Consider the following 26,714-nt stretch of genomic DNA (forward strand, 5'->3'; position numbering starts at 1 on the left):
CGTCATCGCAGGGTACTGGTGGCAGATGCTTTGTACAATAGCTGGAATAATGCTTTTGCCATTGAAGGGGGCCTCCGTGGGTGTAGAGTCATAGCGCTCGGAATTGTCTATATCCAAGTTGGAATATGAGGCCAAATTGTAAACTAATTTTGACAGTATGGATAATTGAGATCGATGATGACAACTGCCAATTTGCTGACGACAATTGTGGATTGGTGTTTTTTGTTTGTTTTTTTTGTAGTTGAGACTAACCTGTGCTGGCAGGACGAGGCGGTTGAGGCGAGATGGTATTCCTCATCATGCTAGGCTGTGGACTTAGACTGGTCCTCATGTGTGGACTGTGATGGTGCTGCTGCTGCTGCTGTTGTTGTGGTTGCGGGCTGAGACTGATCCGTGACATCGGGGGCTGGGGGCTCAGGCTCTGTCGGGGAGCCGTGGCAGGCGGCTGCATCAGCTGGGGGCTGCTGACCAGCGTGGGCTGGCTGGGCGGGCTGTTGTTGTAGATGTGCGTCATCTGCTGGTGCTGGTGTGCTTGCTGCTGCTGCTGCTGTTGTTGATGCTGCTGCTGCTGCTGCTCAGAAATGGGGATTGCCACGGGCATGGAGTTTGGGTAGTTGTTGGCCATCGCTTGACCCTGTAAAACAAAAATATGGGCTCATTTTTGTGAATGTACCGGTAGACATGGTGATACTAGCGACTGAGATCATAAACTGGTTTGAAAAAACCCTCAGCGTTGAAGCTGAGGTTCTTATGACCGATCACAAGTCATCAGAAGTTCATGACAAGTCAATCATACGTCATCCAGTTCCAAGTTAACTCATAAGCTATTCAAATGAACAGTGACAGAGGCATTCCATTGTCATTGTTCATCCCTTGACACTTGTGGGCACGTGTGGTCCAGCGGTGGAGCACACGATTCATGATCGTGAGTGGGTTCCAGCACAGCCGTGGCCATGCGTGTCATGTCCTTGAGTAAGGCGCTTTACCTCAAATACTCCCCTCAACCCAGGTGCTAAATGAGTACCGACATTATTCAATGCTCGGAAGGTAACAGACTCGCTGTGGAGGTGTGGCAATCCCCCCACAGCAGCATATGAGTCTGGCCCAATTGCTAACAAAAGAGAGATGGGCACTCCGCTCCTGTTAACGCAGGTTCGTCCCCTTTACTTCTTTTGTTTTGTTACTTGTGACTGGACTTATGAATTGAACTGTGACAGGACTTGTGATGTACTTGTGATCCATCATTAGTACCTGTTCTTTTATGACAGCATGTACAGGTACATGTACATGTATGTATTCAAAATAAACACACTAACAATGTCCTGTTCTCATGAACCAGACATCAAAAGTTGCAGCATGCTGTCGGTAGCATCTTGGTGAATAAAACTTGAACACAAATTTGAAGTAAAAACGCTTTTCATGATATTGCCCAAAAGCTCCAGTATTAATCCTAAACAATCTTCAACTCAACACAGTGAGACTTTAGCTGGATGCTGTTGATCTCAGCAGGTAACAAAAGATGACCCCGTCTACATGTAGCTGATGGAAACCATTGGATTCAGTGGAGCCAACTTGTGTGTAATATCAAAATTTCTAGTGTTGCTAGTGAAATATGAATAAAAGGAATAAAGATGTTCCGTCAGTGCTCTACAACAACAAATGTTTTCCTTTGATGAATGTTCAACTTGTACACATGCTTTACTCTTGCGTAAAAACACTTCTCTCTTCAATTCAGACATCTGCAACTGTCTGATAAACAGGATTCTTATTTTTGGTTTTCATTTGTGCACTAACCGAATCGCCCCGAGAGTAGATTGGCTCCAGGTCCCTACATTGATAATGCTGGTGGGCGGGAACCAGTCTTTCCTGCAAGACTTAATTAGGCCGTGACAAACGTAGTTGGCTGTGGCTTCAAATTACACACGAGTCTATGGTAGCGGCTGCAGCCACTTTCCATAGACTCGTGTGTAATTTGAAGCCGTAGCCATGTAATTCGGACACGGCTTTCTTGTCGAGCCAACAGTATTGTTGTCCTCGTATTTGATTTTGAGGCTATTCATAGAAAAGTCTTGTCTTTCAAATCAGCGGACTTACCCTTGACATGTTTCCGTTCATCATTCGGTCAAATTCCTCATTGATTTTGCTGTATTTGGCCTCTGTGCGCGGTGTCAACGTGCAGTTGTAGCCCTCTACGTCTTGGTCCGGACTATCACAGCCTTTGTTTTCTTTCTTGTTCAGCAACTGACAGATAAAAAATTGAACAAAAGATAGATATTAAACAATGTATACAAATTAAACAAAATAAAAAGGAAAGGAAAGATAAAAATAAACAAAGCAGTCCATATCAGTTCACTTTTCATGTCAGGACTATGTAGTGGAAAATTAAGAAACAAAGATCCAAGTCATTGGGTTTTTTTGTGTCCAATATAAACTGAGATTATTAGTTTTCTGCGCTTATTTTCTACAGTTTCTTACAATTTCACAGTGAAAACAACAAAACATATTCTTTCCGACAACCCTAGTGACCTGATTTTTTTGGCTGGATATATGTTGTTTTTACAAGTTCTATTGTAGTACCAAATTGCATTACAGATTCAAATAAGCCTAAAAAATTACTTCAAAAAGGACACTTGGATACTTTGTTTTTTTAAGGGGGGGAGGGGGGAGGGGGACGTGCGATGGGGGGGGGCATATTTGTGGAAAAAAGAAGCTGTCTGGACATACTAAAAACCGAACTTAAACAATAAAATAATAATAATAATATAATTAAGCTGACTTTGTCTTTCATGCGCAGTCTACTCTAAAATTATTACTTTCTGGTTTTGCTTATTATGGTTAGTTCTATAATGCAATGCAGAGTGTAGTGTCTCGTATTTTCATTGGCAATGAGCCAATAACGCGTCAAACATGTCAAGGTCTACAGCACATTACTGATGACTTTACAATACTCAATGTAAATTGAGTATGTAGGACAAGGTACATAACATGTACATGTTGGATTTGGGAAATCGCAGGAAACCCAAATGCACGCATTAGAAAAAAAAAATTTGTTCCCCTGTTACATGAAGCCCACTATTAAAAACTATATATACTTGTAAACTTTTTTTTTACTTGTAAAATATGGGGATTTTTAAGGGTGTGTTTTTTGAGATTAATATTATCAGTTACATGTAAGAACTGGCAAAATGGACACTGTACATGCATTCAAATACTGCCACACTTGCCATGGCACTTCACTTAGCACGGTGGCACTTAATAAACTGTGCTGATTGATCAATTTGGTGAAATATTAACTTGACAAGATTTGAACGTATTGTACAAACCTGTCACACTTGAAATTGACTGAGTACCGAGATAACTGCTAACGATATTGTTATGCTTGCATGATGAGCATGACGATTTGCAGCACAGTGTCACCATTTTTGGCAGAATTCTGCCTGTCAAGTTTAAAATGCTCTTTGCTGTGCCTTCTGCTAACTGTTTCTTGACAGAGACTGTTTCCAGAAAACTGTACCCAAAAAAATTGGGAACACCAAGGTTTAGGCTTGAGTGATTTCAGGCACAATCGGATAGAATCCATTCTTAAGATGGAATCCGAAATCTTGTCATTCCATTTGTCCGAGGAATCAATTCCCAGAAGTAACAATTCAATTTTCTCATGAATAGATTCCAGACACTACAAAACAAATTGTATGTCACTCAAAATGTACATCACATGTATAGCAAATTATCATTTTTACAAGATAAACAACGTAACTCCTTTTAAAGACATAGTAATTCAGTACTGTCACTCAGTAGTGAAATTCAAAGTTCTTTCCTGTTGTTGTTGGACGGATAGAAATAGATTCATTTCCAAATGGAAAGGTGACTCCTAAATGGAATCACTATTGAATCCACAGGTTTTGGCATCATCAGTGTTATTTACAGAATAGTTACAAAACATTTAAATTCCTTACTAATCAGAGGATAATGAGATTCTCTGAAGTATGCCTCCCAGAAACAATTTTTAACAATAAGTCAACGAGCCGCTGGAATTGTTTGGCCGGATGTTATTTTGTCCTTGCATGTGGCCTATGGTTTAATGATGGGCCGTGGGGACATCCATTTCTCCGGACAGACTACGTTTTTAAGTGTTAACTGGTGCTGCAGGCAACACACAGATTAACCCTAACTCCCTAGGCCTTTTTGCTAGGATGTAGCCTCAATCCTACAAAATCCTCCAATTGGCCTCATGGAAAAATAGCATGTAGCCTCAATCCTGCAAATTCCTCCGGTATTTCTTGAATATGGTCCATGGAGGGGTGACCACTGCCTGAATCCTGCAAAATCCTCTGGCTATGACTGTCAATAGGCTGAGGCAGAGGCAGTGACGTCCTGGAGCAGTGCGGAGGATGTCAAGTATAATCAAGGACTAAATTTATGCACGGCTGAGCATAAACAACACAAGGTCCGGCCCAAGACCTTGACACAGTGCGTACTACGAAATCAGCAACGTACTTTTGCCATGTAACCTCAATCCTGCAAATTCCTCCAATTTGCAAAAAGGATTTTGGAGGATTCAGGGCGGTTAGGGTTAAGTTAACAAATTTACCGTAGTCCTGCTGTTTTGCAAAGCAGGACAATGTTGAGTAAAACAGGAGTACCAGTACCATAGTACTTAACAAAAAGTTGCCAAAAGTTTCCGCCTCTCGTATTTAAAGAATCTGGCTCTGATAAAAGCGACTAAAATAAATATTTTTGTTAGTCTTACCCATGCATTTAAAAAAGAAGAAATTCACAAGTTGAAGATATAATAAACCTATGGAGACAAATTTGAACCATTTCAAAGCAAGTTGTTGAGAAAAAGTTAAGTTGCAGTTAGCATGTATTTTAGGTAAACAAATTAAAACTCAGACTCACCAAATACCATCAAGTCAAAGATGTTCTAAAACTAGCAAGAGAGGATCCAAGGGGAGTGATTGTTGGTGGTCAACCACCCTGCACCCGTTTGACCAATGTTAATTATTTACATATTTGAAAAAAATCCCAACTTTCCTTAAAGTTCCCTATAATACTCAATATTGCACATCTTTATTCACTGCTTCAGGTCCTTTTAACTGTTGACTGAAACACCGCATTCACACCCCCCCCCCTGAAAAATCTTGGACTTCAACAGCCAAGCCACTCCCCTTTTGAAAAATCCAGCATCTGCCAGTGACCAGGGTAAGCTAAGGAACAATCTACAAAATCTAGTTGTAGATGTGCATGTACAGAGTCTCATATCCAGGCTCATCTACCCTTCCCAAAACAAATACCAGATGCCACGGATTGCTCATACTTTCTTCCAAGCGGTCAAAACGCATACACAGTTCATATACCCTTTCTCCGGCGTGCCATAAATAGCCCCCAATCCCTCAGCGTGCCACCGTTTTTGGACCGCTCGCTCCAGGAATAGCCGCGGCCCGGGTTATTTCAGTTCAACCCCAGCGAGGTACCTGCCAAACCCCCGGGTCTGAGGGTTTTTTTTGTGGCAGGCTGCGGCGTCTCTGTGTGAAGCGTCTCGATGAATCACCGGCCTGGCTCAGTCGGTGTCAAAAAAAAAGAAGCTCACCACCTACAGACCCCTGCTCTCAAGATGCTGTTTTCGATCCAAGCAACGGACCTAACAAATAACAACCAACATGGTTTTAAGACCTTGACCAGACCTTGGTGCAAACATCAGGAAGCTCTTGGCCCTGAGACCTCGACAAAACTTTCGATTCTTTCCCCTTCCGAGAATCTGTCAACTCCTCAAAACTTGTCATAAGTAGCGGGAAGGAAATCTTGGACAAAAAAAGAAATCAATTACGTGGTGTCTACAGTACATCTCCCATTAATTCAATCATGGGAAGATACGGCTAAGCCCTCTCAAAGACACGATTATTCTAGAAAAATGCAGCAGATAATTCCTGCAAATTTGCAACCATGGATTAAAATACACTTTCCTTTTTCCTGAAACGCGGTTCCAAATTTCTTGACATCACAAAGACGATTCAAATCAATCCTTCAATCCCGCACTTGTCACCAATAAAAAAAAGCTACTTTATTACGATACACACCGATGCAGATTGTACGTGAGTCGATTCCTGGAATTTAATGGTGACGACCCTTTCTGACCAGCCTCTTAAATCTTAAGATTGGAGACATAAACAAATTTCACCTTTTGGTACCTGTGTTTTTTCCTTCATTTGTACACGTCTGAAATTAGAGACTGCTTGTAAATTTGTCAAGAAAGAAAAGTTTTGCAAAACGGTCTGGCAACTTTATGACACTGAGCAGGGTTTTTAAAATTTGAAAAGGGTGTCTAAAGTAACCTTGAATTGAGGAACAGAGTTGCACAACAGGGGTGAGAGTAAGGAAAGGAATATTTGGCACAGGAACCAGAGCAACACAGGGTCTATTTACAGTACATGTCATGTATGTATTTGGCTAAAACGGCACTCCTAAAAACTGCCCATTGCAATTGTTTCACAAAAATCTTGGACCAAAAACTTCTCATTTCGGCCTTTTAAAATCCACAAATCTGGGAAAAAAATGAAAAAAAAAAAATTACACCTGGTTCAAATTGCTATTTTGTTATACTTTTTCATACATATTTGCATTTTCTAACAAAATAGATTGTGCCTAAAATCTTCGCAATGATCCTCCTTTCCCAAAACCAAGTCAAGACCTTCTAAACTACAGAATGCAGACAACTTCCGGTAAAACCTTTACAGCAGGCAGTAGCCAGTGGAAACCGATCGACCTCTTAATTCGGGCACAGTGTGATGATTATTTTTTTTCGCCTATTAACCCCACCACCTAGTGTGACCCACTTTCTGGGCCGTCCAGCTGCACAATGTGTCAAGTTAATTTGCTGTGTTTTCTCTTTAATTTTTTATCTCGGCTCGTCAGCTCCGCATGGAAAAGCCGGGAAACCGCAACGGCTCGGAAAGAACGCCGGGGTTCCTACTTTCGGATTATCCCATTTGCGTAACATGTCCCCGAGAATGATGCTTTGTGTGCAGATAAGGACTGCCACTTGTTGGCGACCTCCTAGGGTGTGAATGCGTCGACTGTGTCTTTGAACAATGTAAGAAAGAAAAGAAAAAAATATTTGCTCGTAATTACTCCAATAATTCCTTCACCTTTGATCATACCCAACTATAGGCTTCCGTGTGGTCTGTGGAAATTATGTACATGTACCGTAGAATGTAGAAAGAATCCGAATTAGCCCATTAGATCCCATACCGACTGAAACTGGCCAGCCTTTTTCTCTTCTAATGCACCAAATGTATGGATACATCAGGAATTAAAGTACAATTATGCATTAAAATGTATAATGTGTTAATGAAAAATATTATCATGCGTTTGTAACCTTAAATGGCCAGTTTTCACCCAGATTTACAGAATGTGTACATGTTCGAAATTGGTCTCCATTCTGCCAACAAGTTTCTCCAAATTACATATTTATCACATAAAATTTGTTTAAAAAGGTTGCTGGCCGCATCGATTTACTAAAAATAACTACGTGTTATCACATGACAAAGCATCAGTTGGCCATGAAGCTGATCATAACTTCCCCTTAAAAAATACTCATCGTAATCACAATGACCAAAAAGAAAAGAAATTCATGGTTTGCTGTTTTGAAACACTTCTCAAATTCAGCATCAATACATATCTGTAGTAATTATTGCTTTGCTTTGCAATATACTGTCTAATACTGAACACTTAGGTACATACAATGGGTTTGCATTATCCCATACTTCATGGACATACCGGTATTTGGAAGATATTTTATAGACCTTTTCACTCTGTCTTATGATGATCCTTTTCTTAAAGAGAAACTTAGTTGTTAGTTTTTCACAGGAGGTAAAGATCTTGCACTTTAAAGTGAACAACAAACAAGACCAATTTCTTGACAGGCCCTAACAAGAATCAATGCACCTGCTGATAATGAAGGGGCCTTGATGGAGGCTCTGTCATAAACAGCTGTGCTGCCACTGAGAAACAATAGGACAGATAATTGACAAACAGGATTACAAGATACAAAGGGGGAGGGGTTTGAGTTTAAACCATACATGTATATTGCTGCCAGTTCATTGCATAGATCTTTAGACCTACCGGTAGCTACCCGGTACTATGGTATAGGTTCATGTAAATGTAGAATCTGAGATAGACACTTTCAGTCAAGTCCATGTACATGTAAAACAGATACATGTATATGGTATTGCATTTGGTTGTACACAAATTGGCATTTTAAAAAAGGATCCATTTCAGAAAATCGTCACTTCATGTGTGTACATTCTGAACAGTGTAACCGTCCATGTACTCCAATAGAAAAACTGGACTGTACATGTACATGAGTAAACAAACAGCACATGTTTATGTGTCAATGTTGTACAATGTATGTGATATCTTTCTTCCATAGACATTGGTGCAGAATGGTGCTGATTGTCTGAAAGTGGTAAGTGCGCACTCGGACAAAAAAATCTACATCATCAAGAAAAAATGTGTCACATAAACACAGCTTGTTGTCAGTGCTTCAATTGCTACAAGTTCTATTTTCTTGACTTATACCATGTATGAGTAATTTGTTTTCTAAGACTGTGAGAAGCAATGTACATGTACACACAAACATTGTCCGCATGTGCCAGACCAGATTCCCGGCATTACAGCGTGCAGTGTAAGACTACGGGGAAGGATTCATCCCATTGGCAGGAGTCCTGCGCAACAGGCAGACAGGCATGTCCAGAATGTACTCCACGGTAACAGGAAGCCTGCCTGTTGCCTGGCAACCGGCTCCGGCCTCTGCCTACTGACGTGGGTTATCTCTAATTCGGGGCTATTTTTAGCACGCCCGGCCACTATTTTCGGTGCCTTCTTCCAAAGAAGTACAGACGGGGTCCGATAACTCTTCTTTCTTTTTTATTAACCCCCCCCCCCCCCCCGGGCCCCCTGCCAAGTTATTATTAGCAATGTCATCTTGGCACTGAAGTTGCCGTGCGGACATTGGGGTTGCCATGGTAACCAGAGACAAAATGACTAATTGGAAACTCATAAAATTCGGACTTGTAAAAATTGAATGAGCCCAGCGACTGCGCTTTCTAATTAGTATTGCGCTGCCCATCCGAGAAAATCACTATAATGGTCTAGGTGTGCACTACACAGACAAACGAACAGGAGCCTTTATTTGTAATCAGAATGCCATTCTCATTTCATAATCCGATTTCTGTGTTTCCTGCCAAGCATCAGACGAACCAATGTTTTCTGTTTCCCTCAGAGCCCAATTGTTTACATCCATCCAAGATTGTGAAGTATTTAAACAAACTTAATTACACAAGAGTCAAACTATTTTTTGGATGAGTGGCACTCTGTAAGCAACCAATTTTTAACCAAATGCACACAAAACAATGGTTGCGAATTTGGGAACAAACTCTACAAGAAGGCCAACTGCAAAGAAGACATGCTTAGAGGGTCACAGGTTCATTTGCTTTTTGTGCATTTTTATCTTGTTTGAAGCAACTAATCTCTCCAAATCTTTAATAGACCATTATCATGTTGCAGCCCTCTTGATTTTTCCCATTCAAATCAACGTAACCAAAGTGAAGCTGGAAGGAAAAATAGTCTGGTTCCTTTTTGCACAAAAAACATTATCATTCAGTACCGTTATTGGATACGGGGAACATGACTGAAATGGTGGCAGCATGATAAAGGTCTATAAAGAAGGGTGAATAACAACTAACCTGTGGAAGTTTTAGCTCAGTGGCAACTACATGCATGCAATTTGAGAAAACTGAGAAATTCTTTGCACACTTTTTGGGGTCTCATGACTAGATTCTGTTGCTGAAGCAAAAGTGTGCCAGCAGGCAACACCACCTTCATTTATTGTTTCTTTTCAAACCATGCCTTTTCAGGCGGAATGATATCACAGGTCATTTGGTACCAGTCCTATCTTCACTCTGACTCTGAGCAAGGATTTTCTTATGAAATCGGTAGCTACTTTTCTGGGTGATTACCAATGCTTCTACGTACCTTTAATGAACAGTGTGCTGTAAACCACAAGGTTTCAACCAAATGCGGACAAAATCCATATAATTGCAAAATTGGTAAAGTACGCTTGAAAGTGTAGCCATAGTATCATTTGCTTTTTTACTGCCTCATGTACAAAACTGTCATAGTCAGAGCTCTGTGCTTAAGTTTTTTTTCTCAAAAAAACTAAAATTGAAAACATGTCTCTTCTAGGTAAAAAGATAAGATTCCTGAACATGTTACTGAAGCAAGTAGATGTGTACAACTTATACATTTCATATTCACTATACATGATCTCCAAAAATATGCGAGTCCTAAATTACATGTAGTCATGTAAGTAGACTGTTTCCAACAGCTGGAATTCCTTTCATAATGTGGACATGAAGCACCGTCAAGGCATACCTAGTCCTCAATCCAAGAAAAACATCTCTACGATTCAAGAGGCACTGAATGAAATTCTCTGGTGACCAAGTAGGCCGTCTACTCCGAAAAATTCTCAGTCATACGTACACAACGGTCGCAATATTTTTTTTGACCTCAAAAAAAAAAACCACCAAAGCTAAGTATAAGTAGTACATGTAACACACTTTCCTATTGGCTAACAAGCTCCAGAAAAATGGCCTCTTATATAAGGAATCATGAATATTCAGTGAGTAGGGAAACATCACAAAGTCTACAATGTATGCAGACAATCTGATTGGTTGACAAGAGTAGGTACTACCCCCAGAGTAAGAATTTATGGCCATGGATATACAAAAAAAAAATTGAAGGCAATTTTTCTTTCTTTGATGAGGAAAACTTTTAATTACATTTTGTACAGTAAAGTTCATTAGAACAAGGATGCATATCTCATTATCATAGTATGGATTTCATTCTTGGGCTTTCACCCCTGCAAATGAGGAAGACATTATTTTTTAATCATACATTGGAATTTTCTAACTATACTCTTTTAGGTCAGGTCCTCTCAAACAAACAAATTTATACAATAAATTCCAGATAAGAACCCCTAAAGCAACAGTTTAGCTAGGTTGGGTAACCTTTGGTTGGATTAATTTAAGGCCAAAAAAATAGTAACAACAATAATGTTACATATGCATTCATAAAGTGTATCAAGGGAAACGTACACTGGTTCTTGCCTTCTGAGACAACAGATTACTATTCACAGCAAACTGCATCCAACTCCTGAACAAAGACATTGACAAAATGGGGAACCCCCGACCTGGGGCTGGACAGCTCAGTTGATAGAGCACCGGAACGGCGATCCGGAGGTCCCACGTTCAAGCCCCCTTCCAGTCAATTTCTGTGTTCAACTTTTCAAAATTAATGTAATTAATTTAACAGTCAAATTGGAACTCTTCAGGGAAAAAAAATCTACTTTAACTCTGCGGCAATTTGTGGCACTTTTAATTACATTTTGTACAGTAAAGTTCATTAGAACAAGGATGCAAATCTCATTATCTTAGTATGGATTTCATTCTTGGGCTTCACCCCTGCAAATGAGGAAGACATAATTTTTTAATCATGCATTGGAATTTTCTAACTATACTCTTTTAGGTCAGGTCCTCTCAAACAAACAAATTTATACAATAAATTCCAGACAAAAAAAACCCCAAGGCAACAGTTTAGCTAGGTTGGGAAACCTTTGGTTGGATTAATTTTAGGCCAAAAAAAGTAACAACAATAATGTTACATATGCATTCATAAAGTGTGTCAAGGGAAATGTACACTGGTTCTTGCCTTCTGAGACAACAGAGAACTATTCACAGCAAACTGCATCCAACTCCTGAACAAAGACATTGACAAAATGGGGAACCCCCGACCTAGGGCTGGACAGCTCAGTTGATAGAGCACTGGAACGGCGATCTGGAGGTTCCAGGTTCAAGCCCCCTTCCAGTTAATTTCTGTGTTCAACTTTTCAAAATTAATGTAATTAATTTAACAAAGTCAAATTGGAACTCTTCAGGAAAAAAAAATCTACTCCAACTCTGCGGCATGGCTGCAGAGTGATTTAATTGTCTTTCGTGTAATTTCCATCTTCTTTTTCTTAAAAAAAAAAAATTGTGCGCAAGTGCAAAGAAAATTAAAACTGCTGGTTTTTAACTTGATTTGAAGTGACATTTGCCACTAGTCACCGACATTGTTTGGATGAGTCTTTTCTGTTTTATGCCAGACTGCAAAATGCAACACACAAAAAACCTACAAAACATCAACAGAATACATTCCCAAATTAACAGTTCTGGAAAAAAATCCCTTCTTTTATTTCTGCTCCACAGACACTGGCTCTGGGAGGGGCTCAATTGCAACAAATTTGTGGCACTAATCAACGTTATTTGGCAGGGGGGGTCCCTTCATAAATGCCCATGCTTTGTTTCCCAAATCAAATCACCGCGGGGACATTAGGAAGCGCCCAGTTCATCGGGCCAAGCACAAGTACGTGCAAATAACCGGAAAATTGGTGCAAAATTGCCGGGAAATTGCTCCATAAAGCTCCAGCGAACAACGGGCACAACCTTCACAATGCCACCAATGACGCGGAAAAAAAAGGAGAAAAAAGCAAAGAAGGGTCTCGACAATTGTGTCACGATTAAGGAAAAAGGGACTGAAACAAACGTGTGCCAGCTAGCAGCGCACAGAGGCAGGAGAGGGTGTTAATTCAATTTGGGAGAGACGTTGGACTCGGATTCGTTACGCGTTCTTCTCCCGCTTCCCGCAGCGCCGGGCAAGTGATTTAATAAGGAATAATTGGTCCAAGTCTTTGGTACAAATTAAATGACACGGAGTCGTTCTACCGATTGAGCAGGCAGAGAAAAATCACTGGTGTAATGTGGACGCTTGACAAAACAAACACACACGAAGAGATGCAAAAAAAGGCGAGGAGGTTGCGGAAAGTTGGCCTTCATTTTCTCCCTCCTGGCCAGCGATAAACGAGTTTCACTCAATTAATGTCAATCTGATAACTCATTCAAGTCTTTACCAAAAAAAAAAATTATTTACCTGAAATAGGAAAGAGAATGAACCAAAAAAAATCTATTTCATTAAGTCACTTTTTAACTTTTGGGAAAGATATCGGGGACAAAGTCGTTTTTGGGTCTCGAATATGGAATGCCTGATAGTGACAAACTCAACTTTTCTTTAAGTGTGATCAAGGGAACATGTATGAAGAACTTCAAACAGCATTTAAGAAACCTTTGTCAACTTTTTTGGTGTGGACATTTTCCTTTTTTTATGAAGTGAAATAATTTGCGAGAGAGCAACTTTTAAACTTGAGCAGGGAATGCAAAAAGTGCTTTTTAAAGAACAAGTTGTCCCCCTTTTTTTTTTATAAATGTCATAATTAAATCCATTATTCAAAAATCATTCACAGTTCACATGCATCTCTACATCATTCAGGCCTTCTTATTAGCTTAAGCTCTTATTAGCTACAAAAAATATCTGTCAATCTGGAAACATGAAGTGAAATAAATATCCCAACCCAGCAATCTTTCTATACGTAACCAAAAAAAGAAATGAAGACACATTTGAACCGGGATTCGAATTAAATGCAGACACCAACAAAAATTTGAAATGGGGAATAGTGTCATAATATACCGGGGATAAATGTACATTGTACATGCAACGTTCCGACCAGCCCCTAGGATGTGAATTACCGAACATAATCAAGCCGAATTGGCTGAAATGCGCTTTGTCATCCTTACAGCAGGCCTCCCAAAAGTTCACGCGGCAATGGCAGTAATTCAATAAGAAGCCACTGACGTACATTGTAGGCACGGGGGCACATGCTTTGCACCCCTCTTCCTATGACTAAGAATTCTCAATAACATGGGGCCCCCATGACCCCCCCCCCCCAAAAAAAGGGGAAAAAAAGTGAAAATAGCATCACTATTGGTCAAGTTCTACAATGCTCAAAATATTGACCTGATGTACATGTATTCCCGCAAGACCGCTATGTTTTCTGCTAACAGTAAACACTGGGGCTACTCGGTTTACGGATGCCATATAATCCTAAGGGAGGCAGTGCGAGTGACGACGGGGCAGCGTACCAGGCAGGAACAGTCACTGGGTGTTTTTTTCTCCACTCTTCCCTTTGCTGAACAAGAGCCAAGCTCTGACGCCCTTTTCCCGTGACTGATCGCTAGTGGGGGGGGGGGGGGGGGGGGGGGAGAAGAGGGGTGCCTGTGCCTTGAGCTGATTGGCTCAAAGTGGTGGAGGCATACGCAAATGCTAATGGGCATGCGATGGCTGCAAAACCGCGCCATGACGGAGGCCGATCATACCCAATCATTACTGACCGGCAACTTCCGCTCTGGCATTACGCTCGCAAACAGGAAGAGCCTTATTGGAGCGCGGCGCACAGTGACATGTGCACTCTGCAAGCCAGACATGGCTGAACCGCAACATGCTGTTATTAGCGTTATATAATGAAAGACATTGGGATAACTGATTGAACTGGGGGACTTGTGAATATACATGCACATGCAGTTCACATTAAAAAAACATCAATATTAATGTATTCTCTTGCAGTTAATTCTGACCCTCTTAGATCTGATTGTTATAGTCAACAAGGGTTTTGCTGATAAGGAAAACCAATTATTATTTTTTTTAACACTTGTCAATATTTACAATGTGACGAATGCGATGTGTGTACGTTAACTACAAGCACACAAAAAGTTGTTGTCATAAACACAAATTTGAGCGAATACAATTTTCTGTAAATGAAAACTACCTGTGGAGAGATGTGTACCTGAAATCATTTCCCACAGGGACTGTATATTTTTTCAATACATAAATGAATGAGTTGGTTAACTGCAGAATTAAAATTGTGTTCTTGGCTTTTCAATCAAGCTTGTTCCCCTTCTTGCATTAATCTATTGTTCTTCTTGACAATCTTCAAATCGTCTAAGACTCAAATAAAACCAAACTCACAAGCGCACCTGAAACCAAATATGGAGATTCAAAACCCGAGAGGGAAAAAGATGAAAAGGTGGAGTACCGAAAACAAAATCTTTCAAAATTAGCTTTTCAGGGGACAGGGGACTGCAAGGCTCGGCTCAGTATGACGTCAATACCGACGGCATACAAGATTCTTGACAAACACCGGCCATTGACTGCCTATGGAGAGTTGGATAGAAAGAGGCAGGCCACTGGCATTCAGTTATCCATCCAGCTACTGAATACAATCACTCCCCGTGGCCCCCCCCCCTCCCATTGAAGGGAGGGGAGGTGGAGAAAGAAGACATGTTCTCAAATTCACATTCAGGTTGGGGGGCCGGTCTCTAGAGGGGTTGCTGCTGTAAGAGCAGGGTTACAGGGCTCGCCATGATATCAGCATCATCGGCCCATTGTGCCTGGTCTATTTTTTTCCCCCTACAACATGTGCCTTTTGATGGCGAGTTTTTCTTTTTAAGGAGAGCCAAAGACGTTTTGACGCATGGCATTATAATATGAGCGCTGTCAATGCCATGAAAACTGCAGGTGTTTTATTATCCCTCCGGCTGCTGGTAATGATAAAAAATATTACAATATTCTTCTTGGACTACTGAAATAAATTACTCCCTTGATTAGAGCTGAAAATATTGATGTGCCCTTGTATAAACCACAATCTCCAATATATTTTGTTTTATATTTCCTCGCCCCTTAAACAATTCGTCCCTATACTGCCCAAAACCGCCCTGCCTCTTAACTCCCCATAACATCCGAAACTACCCCTACACTGATTTGTGTTTGTTTTTGTTTTTTTATTTCAAAAACGTAAAAGAGTGTTTAACAAGTGCTAATGGGTTAAACTTAAATGCAAAACAATGGCATATGCACGTAGTGCAAGGGATTAACAAAATCTAAAGGTGTGGTTTATGGCAAAAAAATATGTTGCACTACACCTGCAGTGCGTCATTAGCAAACAATAACTCTAAATGGCAAAACTGCTTTCATATCACACTTGGCAAAAAGGATTTAGCAGGAGAAAAAAAATGCGTCCCTATGTCCTCACCTCAATGATTTCTTGGTTGGTCTTGCTTTCGTGTGGTTCGTTGTACTCGGTGTATTTCAGCAGGACTTTGTCCATGTCTGTGCTGGCGTACTGGAACAGCTTGTTGCTGCTGTTGAAGATGATCAGCGCGATCTCGCAGTCGCAGAGCACGCTGAGCTCGTACGCCTTCTTCATCAGGCCAAATTTCCTCTTCGTGAAGGTGACCTACATGTACAGTACCATCGAAAAGAGAAAGTTGAATACACAAATTACATTAATGTTGCTCTACCCATGCTTTTCAAGATTTAAAAAAAAATTGCTGGAAAAAACTGAATTGCTCGATTTGTACGTTTTATTTAAACAGTAATGTTTACTTCTTTTTCTATTTGGACATTTCGAACCCTCTAAAAATCCACATTTGTTTTGGGTTGTTTGTGTGCTGATAACAGCAAAAGGAAATGGTTACACCTCTACGTTCCGACACCTCTATGTTCTGACACCCCTATGTTCCTACTGCACATATTCCTCTTCCTAACCCTAACCCTAACTCTAACCTTAACCCTAACCGGGAGTAACACAGCGGGTTGTCGGAAAATAGGTATGTCGGAAAATAGGGGTGTTGGAACATTGAGCAGTCACCAAAGGAAACGCATCAAGCATTGTGCCACCTATTATTCAGATATGAATGGTGCAGTTGCTTGGCACAATACATGTAGCTTGCACAATGGTTTCTCCATTGAAGGGGACCCTATGAGTGAACAGTAATCCAGACCCAGATTTGTCTATTCTACCCACAATTGTCCAAAAGCCAACCCCTGGTTCTGCAGTGCTTGAAAGAATTCAACACAACTTCATATCAAAATTGACAAGTCCAAATGTTGTTTGAGTGCAATGTGACATTGGTTGTTGCTACGCGTACATGAAGATACAGGTATGTACCGTACATACATGTACATCTATGGAATTAGTTTCATGTAACTTTAGTGTTTCCACATTTATAACTATATTCATCCATTTGAAGTTATACACATGTAAGAATGCTTAGTAACCCTCGCCCCCCTGGAATTCTTTTCCAGGAACTTTCCTGAATCTGCAGAAATCCCACACTGTGTGTGCAGTGGCCTGCGGCACATTCTTTATAATAAAATAAACGGGTCATGAACTCCCATGCAAAATGTATTACTGCCAGGGCTCTATACATGTAGTCATGAATTCCTCAATGCATGCAAAACCAGGTGTGGATTCTGGGAAGATCTAGGTTAAACGTATGCAAACATTTCAACATGTCAGGCATGCTGCAAAGAAAAATAACATTTGATGAAAATTTTGAGACAATCCCTGCTTCAACATTTTCTTGCACAACAGCACATTTTATCTTAACAAAATTTTATCTTTGTATCTTTCTTCATTAAAAATTGATAACCTTCTGATTAAATCCTGCACCAACACCTCCTTTTTGTCAACATCCCCAGTAAATTGAAGAATTCATTGTTTGGGAAAAACAATTATACTTGCATATTATTTGATGTACATGCATGCTTTTTAAAAACTTTGCGGTTATTTCAAATTCATTCATAAAATGGCATACTATAGATCTGGTCATCCTACCCCTTTTTTTTTTGAAAATTGAGCGGACAACATTGCCGTGAACGAATACAGCTAATGGCCTGGGCTATGTAGGCCATCAACACTCCAGCGCTGAGTGGGTTGATTACAACCCCAGTCCCTAAGGGTCGAACCCTACAAGATGTAGATCCGCAGGGCATGCGCATGCAAACTAAATACTGTCCGGTGTGGAAAACTCTTTGAGTAAAAAAGGGTCTTGGATGCTATCGATGTTGGATGGAGGTTTCCCCAAGCCTAGCTTCGGCGAAGATACCTGTACTACCTGCAGACCAACTTGCCCCCCCCCCCTTCTCCCCACTACGGACTAAAAAATCAATGGGCTGTGCTCCATTTGGCAGCTCTGTTACATTATTTACTCCCTGTGGTGCTACCGAAATATTGAGCCGTGCACGTCGGGGAAACGGGTGAATGAGGATCGTTGTACAGTTGCATATATAGAGAGAGTTTAGCCCCTGTGCACAACGGCAACATGTTAATCCCGAACTGGCCCACGTGCAGGTGTTTCTTCTGAAGGCTAATAAAGTAATTTACCTCAATGATACATGCATGAAACATATCACGTGATTGAATTAATATATCATGTGATTCGAAATATCTTTATGTTTAGATTTCCATAGAAAGTAAAGGCACCATTGTGGCGTGCACATGGTCCGGCTGGATGTGAACAGGCATACAACTGGGAATTTAGAAGGAAACCCCAAACAACACAAGACTTTCTACAGTGTTTTTCAATTTGTAATGGCATTCATGAGAACTATAAAATGAGGAAATCAGCGGATCCAAGGAAAAGGTGCACGCCTGTGTGAAAGAATAAATTCCAGAAATTTTGGGATGTTTTCTTCTAAATTGTGTTTAATCAAGTCTTACTGAACAATTAAATGAATTTCACATTTTTTCCCAGATGCATACAAAGCTCTGGAGGATTTTATTTTTTTTAAAGGAAGTCTAAGAACAATTCGATTACCAACTGACGCATACGCATTATGGTCACTGACTATACTTGGTTGCAGAAAAAGTGAAATTTGCATCCTGGGCAAAGCACTTTTCATCCTTATTGAAACCAAACCTGGTTTGAACAAGAGCCTTTCTGTTGAGCTGTTACATTATAAGCATCAGATACTGCTTAGCAAGCTTGCATTGTAAATGAACATGTAGTTGAAAAATAACAATGATAATTTTCTGTGCCCGACAAATTTTTGTGCTTGGCTGCTTGATTAAACCGTCCGGAGATTAAAAAAACAAAACAAAACACCATCTTTTAAATAAACAGATCCACCACCCGAGTTGAAATTCTACAGTGTGGATAATAGTTTCCTTTGATTTGTACTGAACTCAACCTGTATTCATTGTACTGGAACCAGGTTTGACCCCAAATGGAATACTTTGAAATGAAAGACCAAAAGGGTCTTTGTATCTCTGTTTCTGGAATTTTAGGGGGGGGGGGTCATTGATGTACATGTAGACACCAATGCACCGCACCAAGTGTTGTTGCTGTTGTTGCAATAATGCAATGCAATCCAGACATTCTTGTACATGCAATATATGTTGCGCAAGAAAGGGAATATCCAATCTGTAGTTGTAGAATCCTGGACCTTTTTAAAGGTCATGCATTTGTCTTATCAATTTAAACTTGCGGAAAAATTGAGTTGTATTCTAAAAAATACACTTGTAGGTTAAACTTACTGTAACAGACTTCATGTACTGGTATCCCATTTTGTTCATGTCAATGAAGTGAGAGTCTGTTGATGACTCTTTCAAATCTAACCTCCCCCCCCCCCCCTACAACTTTCGGTTATTTATTTATTTATTTTTTGAATGTTCCCAGCCTTTTTGAGTTTGTATTACGGACATTTTGACATCAATGTCATTGACATCGGATGCCATGTACAGAATGTTTGTGTGCACGTGCAAAATTCGTCAATTACAATTTCACCAGGATATTGGCATGAGGGGTAAAGCACAACATGCACAAGAGACAAATCAATCTGTGTCCTTTTCATGTCTGGATTCAATCCCTTGTCAAGAAATAGCTACATTGTAATTAAAAATGAACCACACATGTATTTATTCATCAACATGCTCAATTGTGTTATGCCCAAAAGCAATGTCCACCTACTGGACACATGCATAAATAGTGTATGTTGTTCTCAGTGCGTCGACTATTTCCATACATCTGTATGGCCTATAGGAATAATTATATGCATGATATGTCTGAGCACGCGTGTGAGAGATCTCTTCAAGTATCGAATAATTATTCTGGAACATCTGCTTCTAACCTCATTGTTGAGTCAAAAAAATACTGGCCACAATGGGGCAAATGTCCTAAAGAAAAATCAACTGAAGAAAAAAGAATTCTCCCAAAACAACCCCTTAGGTTTACTTTTCCCTGCCTATCTGGGGGGGGGGGGGGGGGGGGGGGGGGGGCAGCAGGAGTATTTCCCAAAAAATCTAATTAAATTCCATCCCCAAGTAAGCCCTTGCATGTACATGTCAGTACATGTACATGTCAGTACATGTACTCCAACTGCATGTGAACATTATCAAATGCTACAATATTCATTTCAGATGCAAATTTCCCTCTCAGATGCAAACTTGTTTACAGGTACATGTGTGCAAAGTTAGAGAGAGGACCGACAAACTTGAGGAGAGGCTCTAGTTCTGAAGTACGCATGAATTTTCAACATCTTTTTATTGCACCGTGTTTTAACTATTTGTTCTACATGTAGCCCATGCTCTAACCTACAACAAGTGTGAGTTGAATTTCCATCTGCTTTTGCCTTTTAGACTGCAGACTGCATTTTCTGTTACCACTTCCCCAACAACCTTTCTGCAAAATGAAGATCTTGGCAATAAGAGATACAGGATTTTTCCCTTCCATTTTGTAAATAATTAATATTGGTTATTCGCAGGGGGAGGGGAGGGTGATTAGCCGTCCTAATTAGCCCCACTGATCCGCCTTTTTGTTGTTGATGAAATGCCCAATTGGCTCACAGGTTTGGAGTTCACATTGGAGCCCCAAACTGCCCTGCCTGTTAATCCCTATCTCACCCCAAACCATTCCTGTATTATATGTTTTTTGTGCATTCATCATGGAACAAATTATACATTGTAATCATACATTGTAATACATTGTAATACAATGAAATAAAATGTAACACAATTTGATACAATTTTTAGTACAATTTACAATCCATATGTGCTTCTGTTTCAGCTCTCACCTGTCTATTTCTCTCATCATTTATCCTTGATATCTGTATTTTCTTACGCCCCATCTTGGCTCTCTGTGTGTCTCCCAGTGTCTATCGCCGTGACTGTCGGGGGTTTTGCTGAGTATCTGTCACTCTCTGTATATCCTGGATGAAGGAACGCACCTTATGTGGAGTACTGGTAGTCTGTTAATTAATCTGAAAAAGTGGAAGAAATGGGGAACAGACTTTAAAAACTAATGAAACATTCATGTTACACATCCTTTGTTTTGACAACTGAAGTTTCAGATCTTTGCAGTTCGAACTCTAACATACATGTGACAATTGCAAGTGTACATACAATGTATGGTCGGTTATTAAAACAGATGACCTTGGAAGTTGGATGACACAGGATAGACTGTGCCGGACATTGTAGAGTTTTTTTAAGCAGTGGGAAATATAGAAAAAGCGAAAGTACAATTGTAAAATGTATCGCCCACGTCACAGAAAACAAGACTGACATTTGACAAGTTACTACCAACGGCAGTTTCAGTACAATAACTCTGGGCTGATTGGTCACTCTTATCTGTATGCGTACAGCATGCATTTCAATATCTCTTAAATCTCTTGATCAAAACATATCACTCATTTTTCAGACGAGATTAACACCTGCCTCTCTGTTCAGTCTTTTGATGACTGACTTCCAATCCGTCCAATTTTTCCCCCCCGGACTAAAAATCTTTTAATGCATTATTACCAATTTATTTTGTAATTAATATAAAGTAGGACACATACATTGACCGAAGATGAATTTGAACACTACACCAGTGGATTGCTTTGTTTAGTTTTGCGATTGCCTGAAACTGAACCTTATTTTTTTCTTTCTTGATATTGTGGCATATTTGATTAGTTTTGATGTTTTTTTAAAAGGCTGAATTTTGTGCAAAACAATAGAACCAAAGATAGTGCTTTGTGAGGGACACATTGCATGTGTGCTGGTTCGCGAGCTTTTAGTGTTAAGTTTGCCCATTAATTTTATTCTAAAGGTGTACAAATACAGTACCAGTGTACCTCCAATAAAAGTAGCTCTGACATACATATATCCTGTTTGAAACCTAAAAATCTCTTTTCCCCCAGATTCCTCAAATTTTCACAATGGCATGAACTCAAGTTGTCACTTCGTACTTATGTACTGTACCATCTTTGCAGGAGAGCCAGGAATGACATGGTATAAGGATGTGACGTTTACACGTTTAAATGTTTAAATGAAAAACAATCTAAATCCATGAACAAATTTTAAGAAACGTTTAAACGAAACCAACAATATGAAAAAGTGACATTATGTTTACTCGATCTGCCCTTACAAAGAATCACGGATTCCTTTTAAACTCATTTAATTTACAAAGCATTAGAAACGCCGCAGCACTTGCCACTTGATCACATTCCAGGCAGTTCAGTTGTCATGTTTTCAATGACTGCTGGCTGTCTATTGTGTCAGCTATATACAATGTATACAATTTACTGTTTTTTATGTTTTCAAAATGCAGCTGGCGCAAGATCTAAGGTCATTGTGCTGTAAAGAATAAATTTAAGATTTTTTTTTTTAAACACGCCCTAGTGCAAGCATACTCAGGGTAGGTGTCAGGCTTTGTGAAGGGACTAAACAATTTACATACGTTCAAATGGTGCGTAATTGTTTTGCTAAACGTTTACAAAATTAAATGCACAGTCCCATCCTTAGTATGGATCCTTTCTTCTAAGCAATTGTGGTATTGAAGGCCATAGGTGCATTTGCTTACATTCAGAGATCACACAATGGCTTTAAACTTCTCAACCAATGTAAGGCATTTGTAAAGGATGCCGACTTTGATACAGGTACATGAACACGTATCTCATATCACATCACCTCTCCAGTTGGGGTCAACATCAGGCCACAAACCATGTCATTATGTGCACGACAATAGCATTATTGTCTGAAATAGTAAACTGGCCTTCATTAACCCTCAAACCATGGGCATGAAGGTCTAAAGAACTTTTGGGACAGAAGTCTATTAAAAAAGAACTTTCTCTCAAGTTTTCCACTGTTTCACGTGCTAGACTGCTTTGACCTTTCAAATAGATGTTTGTTTCCCAACGGTGTGTACATGAACCATGTAAAGCTCTAGGGGCAAGTATACGTACTGGCCAGGTTCCGCAAACGTCATCAAAACATCAACCATCTATGCACTGTGTACATATACCTTATAAGCACATGCCGCCTCTATATTGTTTTTTGTCTGCACGCTAGCGGGGAACCATGCAGGGAGGGGAACCTGTGAGTTATTTTTCCAGGAAGTAAGAGTCTGGTGGACAAGAAATGAATGTATGGTAAACAACCTGTTATTCTCGTGACGTGAAAACACAGACTCAACATGGCCGCCTGAAAAACACAAGGAAGGATAGGGTAAAAAGGGAAAAACAATTTAATTGGCGTATTTTTCCCAAGGTACATGACTATGTTCGTTCTACACATTGTACAGACCTGTGTATGTACACAATCTGCATGTCGTAAGTGCAGGAGAAACCCAGGAAGTTTTGTCTAGTGGGTACTGTACGTGAAGTACTGTAAATATGTTTTGTATTGAACTAGCACGTGTAGACGTGCGTGTGTTTAACTGATACAGCATTGTACAAGTACATGTACATAATTCTGAGTGTACAATGTACCGGTATACACGGTACATGAACATGATTGCATGTATATTGTACATGTTTATAAATCTTCGTTCAACAAAATCATAAAATATGAAAACAAACACCTAACTATCCCATTTGAAGGTACAATGTGCATGTACACGTGTGTAAATAATCCACTTCACTTGCGAAGCCGGTTTCTTCAAGAACCATGGGTTCTACGAACCACTTGACAACCTTCTATAAATATTGCCCGACCACCAAGAGAAAGTGCAGGATGCTCTAAAAATACAAGTTCATTTGTTCCCATGTACTTACCGCCATCTACCGACAGAACAAAAAACTACAAGGTTGCACCAAGGGCCCACCAACAGCCACAACTGAAATAGATTCTAAACTTAGTAACGATTCTAAATCTAGTAAGGGATTTCCCCGACATGAGTGGGCACAGACTTAAATGTACATTCTGCGCCTTTTAACATAATTACTTTTTTGTATTATTATTTTAAACACTGTCATCAGGAAATGACTGAGAGGATTTTACTCAATTTCGTATTTTGCGTTGGTGGATTTCCGCTGAAACCAACAAAAGGGGAGGAGCTACATGTATTTTTGACAGGAAATGATATCACGTCATTAACGATTTAACATCCTCTACGACGAAAATGAAATTAGAAAAATCCTGGTTGATAAACTTATATAATTACCAGGAGCCAAATTTATAGATTTTCCGAAAGGAATAAAAATCTGCCTTATATGAACAAGGTTTAAAACTAAAATATTAATGTTTGGTACAATTTCTTCTTTATAATAAAAATAATATTACTATAGTGCTGTTACAACATGTACATACCGGTAGCAAAGTCTCAAAGTCAAACTTTACAAAGCGCTTCAAAATTAATACCCCTATTTATCAGACCATGATAACTTTCCTGCAGCAGCTTGAGATCAGTTCAATCTGGTCTCTATACCCTCACAGATACCAATTTTAACTCCTGGATAGAGCGAGACAATCTAAATACACTGTCTTGCACAAGAACACAATAATTAGTACTACATTCTTGATTGACTCTGGACCCATGTACATGGACTCCATTTACATGTACACAAAGATACATGTAAACAACACATCAGGGCCCTACAAATGGCATGCCTGCTTTTGCTGACCAAACCTTTTCCGGGGCACATGTATTAAAGTGGAGTTGTGTACATGTACAACCTTGTTCTAGTTTTTAACTCTCCCGTGGTTTGACTGGACACCTCAAAATCTGGGTTCTGGCAAATTGGAGGACAAAAAATGCAGGACCTTTTAAAATCCTCCAGAATTTATTGTTACTGCACTACCACACCTTTCAATTCCTTTCGAAAGGTATTGAAAGGCAACTTACTGAATTTGCCCACAGAGTTGCTTCACCTTCTGAAACCTTTCGAAAAGTTTCAAAGTTCCAGCACTATTTCACCTTTCAAAACCCTTTTAGTCAGGCAAATTTAAAATGTTTTGAAAGGTCTGATAATTCTCTGCCAACTGCACTGGGCATAGCAGGGTTAAATGGTGTTTGAAAATCCATGATTCATCCTCGTAGTTGATGACAATCCTCAACACATGTAAATTCCATAAGAATATCCCGACATGAACTTCTTTCATCTTTGACACTCTGAACTTCTGTCATGCCAAGAATTCAAAAAATGAACATCGGCAAGAACTGAAAATTACCCCCAAAAATTGATATTTTAAATTCTGATAGTTTAATAATACAATGAAGTTAAAAAAAAAAAAAAAGATTTTAAAGGAAAATGTTTGAGAGAATGTATACGCCTTTTGGGCTCGAAAAAATATCCACAATATGACAATAGTTAGAATGATTTTTAAAAAGTAGAATACGAACGTTCACCTAACAATACCTTGGAAATTTGATGTTATTCTGTACTTATCGCGTGAAGTAATTTTGGGGCACAACATTTTGGTCCTCAAAAATGGCTGAGACCTGATATCTGATACATCTCTTGCATTTGGCTCAAAATTTCAATGCTTGAAGTATGTGTAACCAAGGCCAAAATTCGCTGCCGCATCAGATGTTTTCAAGCAGAATTTTTCAACATTTTTTTTAGTAAATGTAAAACATGATTTCCTGTGACCAAGCCACTGAAATGCGGTAAGTCAACAATAAAAAATGTGAAAATTTGGGGTAAATCTGGCCAAGCTTCGAGGAGCGTTGACCTTTAATATTCAGATCGTTTTATGATCGCTTCCAAACCTTAACCAAAAATGAGAATTTAATGTCAAATAGTTTCAAAATCACTTTGAAACAACTAAATGAGATTTTAACATCTGACGGTTTCGAATTCTCTTCCAAATGAAAAAAATAAATGAGATTTTGATGTTCCAATAGTTTTATAATGACATCCAAACACTCATTCCAATCTGGCCCACTCTTGAACTCCCCCTCCTTCCATTTCTTCCACGCCGCCATGCAACTGCTGAATATGGCCGCATGCCAATCTACGCACGCAATTGGCCTCATGCAGGGCTGACCATAAATGAACAGGCTTTTATTATTTTTTCCCCCCTCGAATGCTGAGGATAGAGAGAGAGCCACACAATCAACAGCTTCCGTATGGCCGAGGCAGTGACTAAAAACAAGAGAGGGAAGTACGCTCTTAAAGTCACTGGACAAATAGTGTGGAGGAAACAAACATCACCACATGTGATGTCAATATTATTGTTTTATTTGGGGGGGGGGGACTATGTAATAACTGTATCCTACATGTAATTCTTTCTAAACAAAACATTGGAATCCTGGCTATTTTTCTGAATTGCTTTTGAGAAACCAATGTATAATGTGATACATGTATTAGAGAAAACTTTTAGGTTTATCAAAGGAGTGTTTACCATAATCAAATTTAGTAGCCATTTTACATGCAGTATATGCATACATGTACCGGAGTCATAATTTACGAAGTAACCTCTGTGCTCTTCAACTAATTATGACCTTTTTAGAATGTTTTATTTTTTGTGGAAAGAAATAGGTTTGTTTCCATTTTGTTTTCTCCAACCACCTGAAAAAGGGCGTTTATTTTGTGTTGCCTTGGCCCACAAACAGATCTGCCACGCGAGTAGACTGGTTTCTGGTTCCTCGTACATTATCAATCCTAAGAAGGGGGCAGGAACCAGTTGCCCAACAAGAACTGAATAATAGTCAGTCGCAAATAATTTGGGCTGATTTTATTGGTCGGTG

General features: G+C 39.6%; 1 protein-coding gene across 4 annotated transcripts in view; it reads right to left on the bottom strand.

Moving 5' to 3' along the window:
• LOC119741581 (myocyte-specific enhancer factor 2C-like) overlaps positions 1-26,714 on the bottom strand; it is a 57,207-nt gene that overhangs the window by 14,559 nt on the left and 15,934 nt on the right. For all 4 annotated transcript variants that reach the window (XR_005272751.1, XM_038217390.1, XM_038217387.1 and 1 more), the window contains exons 2-5: positions 20,839-21,024; positions 16,016-16,219; positions 2,095-2,241; positions 253-634 (exon numbers count right to left, since the gene is read on the bottom strand). Coding sequence is in view for 3 of the 4 variants with exons in the window: in XM_038217390.1 (XP_038073318.1) it covers positions 253-634; positions 2,095-2,241; positions 16,016-16,219; positions 20,839-20,892 (787 nt within the window). In the remaining variant the exon portion in view is untranslated. The remainder of the gene's footprint in view (positions 1-252; positions 635-2,094; positions 2,242-16,015; positions 16,220-20,838; positions 21,025-26,714) is intronic.

Source organism: Patiria miniata, unplaced genomic scaffold, assembly GCF_015706575.1.
Source record: "Patiria miniata isolate m_02_andy unplaced genomic scaffold, ASM1570657v1 HiC_scaffold_5, whole genome shotgun sequence".
NCBI classification, from domain to species: Eukaryota; Metazoa; Echinodermata; class Asteroidea; order Valvatida; family Asterinidae; genus Patiria; species Patiria miniata.